This window comes from Abrus precatorius, unplaced genomic scaffold (genome assembly GCF_003935025.1).
Source record: "Abrus precatorius isolate BTA unplaced genomic scaffold, Abrus_2018 Scaffold8, whole genome shotgun sequence".
Taxonomy (NCBI): Eukaryota; Viridiplantae; Streptophyta; class Magnoliopsida; order Fabales; family Fabaceae; genus Abrus; species Abrus precatorius.
The window spans coordinates 37,462,789-37,474,922 of NW_020874428.1; the positions used below are offsets into that span (position 1 = coordinate 37,462,789).

The window sequence follows — 12,134 nt, forward strand, 5'->3', positions numbered from 1 at the left end:
CTGAAATGTAAAAGTATTTCTATCTAGAATATCAATTATCTCTTTGTAATAATTCCTGGTTGCAATTTTTTTTTTCAAGTAAACTCTACTTTAGTCAGTAAAAGATATATAAGTTGGCTAAAGTTAATTTTTTAAAATTAAAATTTTAGTTTTTAAAATTAATAATTGGTCAATCACTTTAATAAATTTTTAAAGACGTTAAAATTGACATAATAAATGAAAATTAACCGGGAAATCACTTCACTTAATTCTCTACCGGAAAATCATATGAACCGACTGTGATGGGGCTTTAACCGGGGAACCTCTTGCGATGACGATTCTGACATTTCTACGATTCAAAATTATTTATTATTCTGAGCACATGGTCCGGGATATGTGATATAATCATCAATAAAGCTAATGCTTTTATTGCAGTTTAATACTTACCATTAGTGTAAATTTTAATTAAATAGCTAATATTTGATATATGCCACTTGATTCGAGTGAAATAAGATACAGCAACGTGGCAGTTTTGTCTGGCAAAGGCACATGGTGTATTGGAAAGGCAACTCAACACAAATGAAACTAACAGCAAAGATGAATGGCCACGTTAAAGTTTAATATGTGTTGTATATCCTTACATCTTATATGAAGAATTTATGATATATTTTTTTTCTTATTTTTGCATATAGTTCATGTTTTTTAGAAAGAGTCAGTTATGTTGAATCATTGTGTTCTTTCTTTCATATAATTTTCGAGCTTGTTTAGGATAGTAATATCTATTTTTCTGTTAGAATTTTTATAAATTTTTGTAAAAATTTACTGAACTATAAAAAATACTAGCCTATATATATATATATAAATTAAATAAAAAATTCAAATTTTGTGTAATCCTATCTCCTCATCTATCAATTCTCTCAATTTATACCGTTATTACCTCTCATTCTTCAACCCAAAATCCAAATGGCTCGTCTCTAAAAACAAAATAGGTTTCTTAGATGGCTCCATTGTTGTTCATGCTACTACAGATCTCCTATATTCAGCTTAGGAGCGCTGCAACACATTGATCATGTCTTGGATTCTTAATTCTATCTTTCAGTCCATAGTTCAGAGTGTGATTTACCTTGATCATGCCTTTGAGATATGGAAAGATTTAAAGTTGCGTTTCTCCCAAAGTGATTTACTCCGCATTGCTGAACTCCAAGAAGAAGTTTATGCTTTAAAACAAGGGCATCAATCTGTCACTGATTATTTCACCAGCCTAAAATCCTTATGGGAAGAGTTTGATAATTATCGATCTTTCATTCCATGTAATTGCCCAGAAAAAACCTACCATCATCAAGACTTTATCATTCGATTTTTAAAAGGGCTTGATGAGCGTTTCTCTGTTACTCATTCCCAAATTCTTCTCATGGACCCATTGCCCTCAGTTAATTAAACTTTCTCTATGGTTATCCAGCACGAACGTCAACTCCTCAACCTTGTAAGTGTCCTTATTGACCACCAGGTTCTCTTCAACTCCACTGAGAAGTATTGCCATTAGCTAGCCGCGGGCAAGGGTTAGCTAATGGAGAACGCGGAACATCACAAAAGATATGCACCTATTATGGATGAAGCGGCCACACAATTGAGATTTGTTACGCTAAGCACAGTTATCCACCAGGCCACCCACGTTACCCAAGGCGTTCCCGCTTCCATAGCTCTGGTAGTGTTGCCATCAATAACACTGTGTCTGATGCAGGGCAATCTTCTACAGAAGGAGCTCTCAAGGATGATTCAGAACGGGTCAGGTTTCATCTCCTCCCCAGACCAATATCAAAGTCTATTGGCTCTCCTCTAACCAATTACGGGTTCAGGCTCAGTGGATGTCCCTCAGCCCAGTCTCGCCAATGTCACTCAAGCTATTGAGCCATATAACACCGTTTCTGGTGACCCAATGTTAGGTAACCATTTTGCTTTCTACATGACCCAAAGTAAGCATGCATCCTTATCCCATCATAATCACCACACAACACACACAACGTCTTCCATTCCATGCAGTAGCTCTTGGATATCAAATTCTGGGCAACTGATCATATCACTTCATCTTTTAATCAATTTGAAAAATATTCTCAAATTTATCCTATCACTATTAAATTTCCAAATAGGTCATCAGCATGTCTAAATTTTTAGGTACAATTAGACTTTCATCTTCTCTCATTTTATGTTCCTAATTTCAGCTTTAATTTAATTTCCTTTTCCAAATTAATTTCCACTCTTTCTTGTGAACTAATCTTTTACATGATCTTTGTGAAATTTAGGATCTAAGCTTGTTAAAGATGAATGGTTTAACTAAGTTAGAAGAGGGTCTTGACCAATATTTAACATCTTCGTTTAGGACATTTGTCTCGAAAATATTTAAATATATTAAATCAAGATTTTTCTTTCATCTCTAAACACACCATGGAACCGTGTGATGTTTGCCATTTGGCCAAAGAAAAGAAATTATCTTATTCCACAAGTACGAGCAAAGTATCCAAAATTTTTGAGTTATTGCATTTGGACATTTGGGGTCCTTTTTCAAAATTTTTTATACATGGTCATATATACTTTCTAACTATTATTGATGACTATAGTCACTATATTTGGGTTATATTACTAAAAACTAGTGTCCAAAATAGTGTTCAAAATTTTGTCAATTTTGTTGAAAACCAATTTGATACAAGAATTAAAATCATTCGATCAAATAATGGTCCTGAATTTTTTATGACAAGTTTTATGAATCTAAAGGAATTTTACATCAACGAAGTTGCGTGAAAACTCTCCAACAAAAGAGGAGAGTAGAAAGAAAGCATCAACACATATTGAATGTGGCTAGAGCTCTAATGTTTCAACCTAATATTCCAAGCAATTTTTGATTTTATGCCATACGTCATGCTGTTTATTTAATAAATAGAGTTCCATCTCCCATTATAAATAATAAATCCCCTTTTCAACTTTTGTTTAACAAACCACCAAATTTTTCAATAATCAAAGTTTTTGGATGTTTATGCTATGCACCATCTTCCATTACTCATAGAAATAAGTTTAATCCATGGTAAAAGAAAATATAATATTAGATCTTAATAACAAAGAAATTTTTACATCTAGAAATGTCCTATTTAATGAAATGCAATTTCTCTTTCATAAACAAAAACAACCGATTACCTCTCCCTTTTCTCGTCCTATTGGACCACCAACACATCTTCAGCCCATTTTCCATGAGTCAACCAATGACCTTGATCAGGATGCATTGTCCACCCCAAACTCCTCAGTCTAACCATACACCCTCCTTAGGTTACTCCACCCACGTTCTCACCCTACTTTATCCCTACAACTTCGATTACCCCTCCTCTCGAATCCCTAATTGTGCCCAATTCACCTAAACCTCGTCGTTCAACCTTATGTTTCCCACTCTTCACCCAAACTTACTAATTATTATTGTAACACCTCTTCTAATTTGTCAACACCATCATCATTGACATGCTTATATCCGTTCTCTACGTTTGTTGATTTTTTACATTTGTCACCTTCTCATCATTGTTTCGTCTTGTCTCCCTCCACTGAAGTTGATCTGTGTGGGTATGAGGAGGCCATCACCATCCCCTACTGGCAACAAGTCATGAAGGCTGAGGTAGAGGCTCTATAATTAAATCAAGCCTGGGCTATCATTGATATTCCTCAACACATCAAATCCATTGGATGTAAATGAGTTTACAAGATCAAGAGATTTCTTGATGGAACAATTGAGTGTTACAAAGCACACCTCGTTGCCAGGGGATATGTACAAACTGAAGGCATTGACTATTTTGACACATTTTTCTTGGTGATCAAGATGACTACAATCAGAGTGGTTCTTACTCTGGCCTCAATCAAGCGATGGCCAATGCAACAACTTGATGTCAACAATGCTTTCCTACATGATAATTTAGATGAAGATGTTTATATGACGCTCCCTCTCAGTATGTCTACTTCACATCCTAACCAATGTTGTATGGCCTCAAACAGGCTAGTCGTAAGTGGTATGAGAAGTTATCTATCTTACTCTTGTCATGTGGGTATCAACAAGCTCACTATGATCATAATCTTTTTATCAAATTTGTTGGTGAAATTTTATTGTTCTGATTATTTATGTTGATGATATTGTCCTCACTGGAAATTCTCCCGCGAAGATGAACATCATTAAAGGCATTCTTCATTCTAATTTTTGAATTAAGGATCTTGGGATTCTTAAATATTTTCTAGGTATCGAAGTAGCATACTCTAAGCAAGGCATTTCTCTATGTAAACATAAAGTATTGCCTTGACTTGTTGCAAGATTTTGGCTTGTTGGGTTGTAAACCAGTTTCCACACCTATGGACTATGTTCTCCGACTCCATCATGACTCGTGTGCTGTTTATCCTAAGACTTTGGCTTATCAGTGATTAATTGGACATTTACTGTATCTTATGAATACTAGGCCTAACATTGCATTTGCAACCTAACAATTAAGTCAATTCATAGATACTCCAACCCAGGTTCACTTCAAAGCAATAACACGTGTTTTGAAATATCTCAAAGACTGATCTGGTAAGGAATTACATTTTCCCAAAAATTCTCCCATTCAGCTCCTTGACTTTAGTGATGCTGACTTAAGGGGCTACCTTAATTCTAGAAAATCAGTCACAGGATATTGCTTTTTTCTTGAAAAATCTCTTATTTCTTGAAAAACAAAGAAACAAACTACAATTTCTTGATCTTCTTCTGAGGTCGAATATAGGGTCCTTGCCTCAACTGCATTTGAACTACAGTGGCTCACCTATCTGCTGCAAGACTTGAAGATTTCTTGTTCTAAGCCTGCTGCTTTGTATTGCGACAACCGGAGTGCTTTACACATAGCAGCGAATCCAGTTTTTCATGAGCATACAAAGCATCTTGATATTGATTACTATTTGGTTCGGGAGAAGGTTCAAGCATGAGTTATGAAACTGCTACCAATCTCTTCTAAAGGGAAATTTGCTGATGTGTTTACAAAGGCCCTCTTACCAAAGCCTTTTGGTGATATTCTTTCCAAGCTGGGGTTAATTGACATTTTTCAACCACCTCCAACTTGTGGAGGGATATTAAAAAAGCAACCCAACACAAATGAAACCAATAGCAAGGATGAATGACCAGACCACCTTGAAACCCAATATGTGTTGCATACCATTAGGGTCTTATTTGATGAATTTATGATATACTTCCTTTCTTATTTTTGTGTACAACTCATGTTTTCTAGAAAGAGTTGGTTATGTTGAGTTATTGTATTTTTTCTGTCATATAATTTTAAATCTTGTTACAGGATAACAATATTCAACTTTTTATTAGAATTTTTGTAGATATTTTTAAAAATTTGTTGAGCTATAGAATAGTACTAACCTTTTATATATATATATATATATATATATATATATATATATATATTATAAGTTCTTTAATGGTGGACGGCACGTGTCTATCATCCATGATCCATCTACCTTGAATCCAACCTACACATGCTAATAGGCTAACTTTATGAATAAACTATTTTATTCTCTCATATTTAAGCACAAGGTAATTTGGTCAATGATTTCATTAGCTTTTAATTTTCATAAACATTAAATATTTTAATTTAACATTTTTCGTAACAATATTAATTTTTATCGTTAGATGATTTATAAATATTAAAATAATATCATTTTATACAATTTCAAAGACTATTTTATATAATATACATTACTGTCGTTACATTATTTTTCTCTTCCACTTAATTTTCTATCCTCCTTTAATACATTCTTCATTTCGTTCACAAACTTTTCAATTTAACTATAATTATTATCGTTACTACGAAGCTGGTGGTTGTTATAATTGTAAAGGGAGATTTTAAGTTTGAGCAATGTTGACAATGCAAGCACATTCAGTGATTTTTACAGCAAGTTAAGACTTTAATGGAGGAAAGAGAACACCGGTGAAGGAGAAGGAAAAAAGGTTCTTGAAGTAGAGAGTGGTAGATGAAAGTATATAAGAGATCGTATAGAGTGACAAACAAGTTAATCTAAGATTTACGAGTGAAGAAGAAAGAGAGTTTCGGACGACCATAACAAAAGTATACCATAAATCAGTTTTGAGATTGCATAAAATGACATCATATTTTAAGTAACACTTTACGGACGACAAATATTAATAGCATTATGATAGAAATTTATAATTGGAGGGTCTAACTTTTGACAAAATAAAAATTAATAAACTCATTTTAAAATTTTAAAAGTCTAAATTCAAGGTCTACTCAGGATATTTAGACTTACTTTATTCGCAAAATCACAAAGTTGCTCGCGCTGTTCCAGGTTGGAAGGTTAACTAAAGGAAAAACCATTACTTCGTTTATTTATTGTTTTACAGTAGTATCTTTTATATTAAAATTAAAATATACATATATTTCTTACCGTTGACAATCGTTTACGATTTACGAATCATTAAAAAATTATATATAAATATTTTATTATATTTTGATATGTAGTTTTAAATATTAAATATATTTAAATATTCTTTAATTAATAAAAAAATATTTGACAGAAAAAACATGATCTATCAATAATGTTTCAAATCGATACGCTAAAAACTACTTACGATGAAAAGATACTATATATATATTTACTCATCTAATAAATTTAATTATTTTAAATTTTAATTAGTTAAAGGTATAGCTTAAGATAACATTTTTTAAAAATATTTTGTAAAAAATAACATATTAATATACACAAAATATATTATATATTAAAAAATTATAATGATAATATTAATATTAATAATTAATTATTTTTTTATCAATCAATAATTAAATATATTTTAAAGATAATATTGAGATATAGTATTTTTTTAAATACAGTATACTGTTTTGCATCTTTTAAAAATCATAATTAATTTATATATATATATATATATATATATATATATATATATATATTATAATCCTATAAGTGACACTTATTTATAACTTAACTTTTATATTTAAAATTTTTATACTTTAGTCATTATACAAGTATTTTCTTATATTTTATTAGGACTAGTTAATAATAAATAAGTCTCAACTATAAAGACATATTTTTATAATATAATAAATAATAAAAGAAAAACAACTATACTATACATTTTGAAAAAAATAATATTGAAAGAAAATTATGTTCTTTGCCCAAAGTTTATTGACGATTAAACACATTGTTTCACATATGCTAATATAAACTATATTGCAACTTAGAGATTATATCGGGATCCTCTTAAAGTATATTTCTGTATCCCTCTAACTCCCAAGAAAATAAATAAGTGAGTGATAACAGCAAGAGCTGCCGTGAGAGTAATCCTGCAGTTCCAAATATGCTGCAGGGGAAAACCAAAATAATAAGAAAACAGCTGAGGAGGAGAAATAAACCAAACTTTTGGTATTTTAATTGGTTAAACAGGTCTTAATTCAGTGCGTGTAATATAACAAATCATATTGTAAATTAACTTAATTAATACCTCATTTACACTTAATAAATATCTTAACATTTTTTATTCTGAAACATTGTTGATTATGGATCAATTAGTTGTTAAATAAACTACGAATAAGTTTAATCACATTATGCATCAAATTCAACATATTCAATAAATACGGATCTATTTCAGTTTTGAGAACTAAACGGTGGAAATTTATTTTTGTTTAACTCTTGAAGTAAGAATGGAATTTCCCTTTCTCCCTAGTCTCTCACAACTTCTTTACCCTTCTCCCACCCACATTTCATAAATATGACTAACATTTTCACTTTAAGAATCTTAGACTATCACCCTTCTCAATAATTTTTTTCTGTTAAAAATATATTTAAAAATTATTCATAATTTTTGTTTAAATTTCATATCAAATATGAAAAACCATCATTATCAACTTAAGATTCAACTTAAAAACTCTTGAAAAACTTCTAAAAAATTCTTATCTAGCTAACACCTCCTTAACATTGACCAGGACAAATTTACTAGGGCATTTCTTGTCTTGATCGTTTAAAAACTTGCATTGGTTCAATCGCGTAGGTTATTAATTTAATGTTAAACGACTACGACAGACTAATCAGGGTGAAGTTAACTTTGAAAATTTCAAACCAGTCGTTTTTGCTATGTATAGTTTGGTTCATAAATCTTTTATGATTTTCAAGCACGATGCTGGGTAAAACTCAAGCAAATCGCGATCTCTGGTACTGAAGGATGGATGTATGCATAATATAACACGCGTAGAAAATGTCTACGTGAAAATATTAACATAACAAATTAACATGGAAACTAATACAGAAGCAACCGCATGAATCATACTTACATAGTACCAAGAATAAACATACGAAGGCAAAAAGAAGCTAGACATAGATTCCAACAAAGTAAAAACAAAAAGAAAATAAAAAATTGTACATAGCAGATTTCAATAATCTACAAAAAGACGTTTGAACAGATATAATTAATGCTTCTGGGTGGTTTTGGAATACTTGGTCTTGATCCAGTGGATGCCAACGGAGGTACCATCCTTCAACTTCTTCACGCCGGTGGAGGCCACTGCTTTGGTCTTCCCAAAACCCTCCCCAAGTTTTTGCTTGTATTTTGCCGTTGTGCCATTGCTCTTTTTGTTAGAGGAATTGGACCCAACCATCACAGGGTCAGGCCCATCATCCCACTGATCAGCCCAAGATGTTCCATAGGAGTAGTTGTTTCCATCCATTTCTTCTGAGGTTCAACGAGCTCCACCAGAATAATCGCTTTAGAATATGGAATTGATTATTGAAATTGAGGGATATGATGTATGGGTGTTTCAAGCACGGGACCAATTCAATGCCTTTTATAGCAATAGGCGCTTTTACTAGTAGTTGATCAAGCAATCAACCATATCCAAATGCATGGGTTAAGTTAAGGACTTTAGGGCGTGGATTCGTGGAACAGCCTTCATTTATTATATTAATTGGTTACTCGTTTTTATTCTTTTTAAAAAGGCTTGCTTAGAAAAATTCTTAGTCCTTAATATGATTTTTTAAAATATTTTTAAGAACATTTATTATTATTCTTACAATTAATAGATATTAACGCTTGATTTTAATTAAAAATAAACTTCGAATACTGTAATTAAGTTTTAAAAAATTAATACATTAACTACTTTCAGTTTTTTTTAATTTATGTAATTTAATTAAAAGATCTTATAAAATTAAAGGGAGGGCAATAAAGTTTCAAAACTAAATAGTTTATAATCCATAACAAGGGCAACAGGATAATATCACGCGACCATGTTCAACAAAGACGTCTGGGTGGAACCTTCTATTCCTACAGAAATTTATTTGACTTTGTTAATACAATTTTGTTTTCTGGAAGTATTGACCAACATAGGCCAATCCGTCCACGGTTGCGCTTACGCTCCAAATTCTGTGTAGAAAATTCCACGGTCTCTCCCAGAAGCTTCCATGGCTCATTTCGGGATTGAATTAATTTCCATGGTCAAATTCAAGAAAAGAAGTCAAAATGCAACACCCAAATCAGAGAAAACTCCCAAATCTTACGGGTTTGTAATGATTTAATTAGTTTAATTCCTCAACTGTTCCCACCAGAATGGATTAGCTGAGTTGAATTTGGTGGTAGCTAGAAATGCTTATCATATGGTGCCTTATGGATTGTGAGAAAGGGAAAGAAAGTGTGTCAGAAACACGTCCATTGTGAAGAATTAGCGAGCTCTGAATTTAATTAAGATTGAACACTAGTTGAGGGGCTTTTAGAGTTTGTAAGATGTGATAGATTTATATCTCACCCTCTCCATTATGAATCATATTGCTTCCGCATAAAGTCTCGACTATCGAAATGTGCCAAACATTAACAATCCACATAGACTAATGAGCCAAACATTAACTTTATAAGTTTCTTTAAAAATAAATTTAGTTTAATAATTTTAATGATTAATTTTTTATCCGTAAAAAAATATTAAAAAATATTCAGTTAAATTATTTATGCAAATTCACCTGCGCAGACTTTACAAAAAAAAATTAACGATTTGATACTATTCATTTGGTGCTGTTTAATGAAAAAAAAATCTGCGACATGTTTTACAATTCACCAGTGACGTGGCATGAGGTATAATTTCGAGCTAAGTTGATTAATTGAATCCAGTTAATAATCGAATTCAACCTCTTATAAAAGGGCCAGGCCAACTCATTAGGCAGGTGTTTGGTCAATTACTTTTGATTTCAGACTTGGCAAAATTAGTTCTTGTTTGAGTGATTGCAAAGTTTTAATTTTTAAATGCAAATATATTTTTAATTTATACGAGGCCATTACTCTGATACCCTCATAATTTAGGAGGTTAGAATAACTACTCCTTAGTCTGGTCTATTGTATTAATAACGTGTATAAAATATAATCATATTATAAATGAGCTGAAAGTTTCTTTTAATGGTGTCGTGTTTTTTTTTTTTTTTTTTAAATTACAAAAAATCTCACAAGAAGTTCAAGAATCCACCCAACTGTAGAAGAACATGGATATTGTCGTGTGCCTCCATCGATTCCAGTTCTCAGTTTAACATTTGCAAAGGGATCTAAATTGATTGTGTAGTATTGTCAGTGTACTTCCATTGTCGATGTGTGTCATGTGTCTTCATTGTCACTTTCCACTACGTCTTCTCTACCATCGCGAGTCTCCTCCACGAAGCCAGCACCTCCACTATCCCACAAAACTAGAATTGACAGCTGCCACCAACTTCATCGCCACATGCAAATCGCCATTCAAATCGGAATCGCCACGAATCCATTGAGACCACCATGCATTGCCAAATCTTGCCCCCAAAACCCAAACAACAACAACACCGTCACCTTCCGCCGCCGCCGCCGTTTGCGGCTCTAATCACCCTCGTACGTGAACTCCAGTCCCCGCCTTAAGTAAGATGATTTCTATTGTTAATAAATTTCTATTCATGATCATGATGAACTAACTTCTACATTTACTTCATTTTAATGTTTCTCATACGTGATCTCATCACAGTAAATTGATGCCGTAATGACTAAAATACACAAATCAAGATGATTTGGATTGTAGTTTGTCAGATCAACATTTACAAAAGTTACTCAACGGAAAAGGGACAAAATTAATCACTTTTTAAAAATATAGATCAAAATTAAACAAAAATATTTTTAGAAACTAAAATATAATTTGGAGACATATTTGAGGACTAAAAATAATTTAGGCACTGATCATAATACACATGATAGTGCTATGATATATTTTTTTTAGCTAACTCAAAACATAACCTAAATTATTTACGGGTAAGGACTAAAAATATTCACTTAAAAAAGTTAGAGACTAAAACGTAAAAGAAAAAAAAGGTAGAAACTAAGATAACTTTTAAAATAATTATAGAAATTTAAAACTTATTTGAGTTTATTTTATTTAATTCCTTACTGTCCTTGTAGCTGGAGATAGATGAATTTGGTAATATTCACAAACGTAAACTTATAAAACTTGTCAAATCTATTTTTTATTTTTATTTTTGTCAAGTGAGACAATTGGGAGTAAGGAAATAAATATAGAATACAGATCAAACTCGTCCCTAACAGCAAATGTAATCACTTTTATTTTGCTCATTTTATTTATAATTTACATGTTGTATAAAAGTTTAAATCAATATTCTTATATCTTTACAATCAAGTTTTTCAATCAAATAATGATATGTAAATATTTATTTATGAAAAAATAATTTATTAAATATGTTTTACAAAATTTTAAATATAATTCGTATATCATCATTTGATTAGATAAAGGAATAGCAAAATAATAACAAATTTAATCTAAATTTTGCCCTTTTTTTTCCCCCTCAACTCACCTTAAGGCAGCACTAATTTTTTATTTATTTTTGTCAAATGTAGAACTAATCTACTCCAGTGGATTATTATTTTGCTTGCTGCTCTTGGGGTTTTGTTTCCGGCCTTTTCATTTGTTTACTTACAACAACAAAAAATCACTTGCGTTTCCTTTTGGGTGGTCTAACATAACAGGCACAAGTGTTTTCAGAAAAATCACTTTTTTTTTTAATTTGTGGAATATATCATAATTTACATCAATTTATATAACGCCAGTTTCATCTCATAAGGATTA

General features: G+C 31.5%; 1 protein-coding gene across 1 annotated transcript; it reads right to left on the reverse strand.

The window, feature by feature from the left end:
- Positions 1 to 8,367: 8,367 nt before the first annotated feature.
- LOC113848147 lies at positions 8,368 to 8,793 on the reverse strand. Its single transcript, XM_027477540.1, has one exon. It carries the CDS (start codon positions 8,727 to 8,729, stop codon positions 8,472 to 8,474), a length of 258 nt encoding a protein of 85 aa, XP_027333341.1. The 5' UTR covers positions 8,730 to 8,793; the 3' UTR covers positions 8,368 to 8,471.
- Between the last annotated feature and the right edge of the window lie 3,341 nt (positions 8,794 to 12,134).

What these genes read in the sequence shown, in the direction of transcription:
- LOC113848147 (XM_027477540.1), bottom strand. Translation starts at nt 8,729, where the DNA reads ATGGATGGAAACAACTACTCCTATGGAACATCTTGGGCTGATCAGTGG.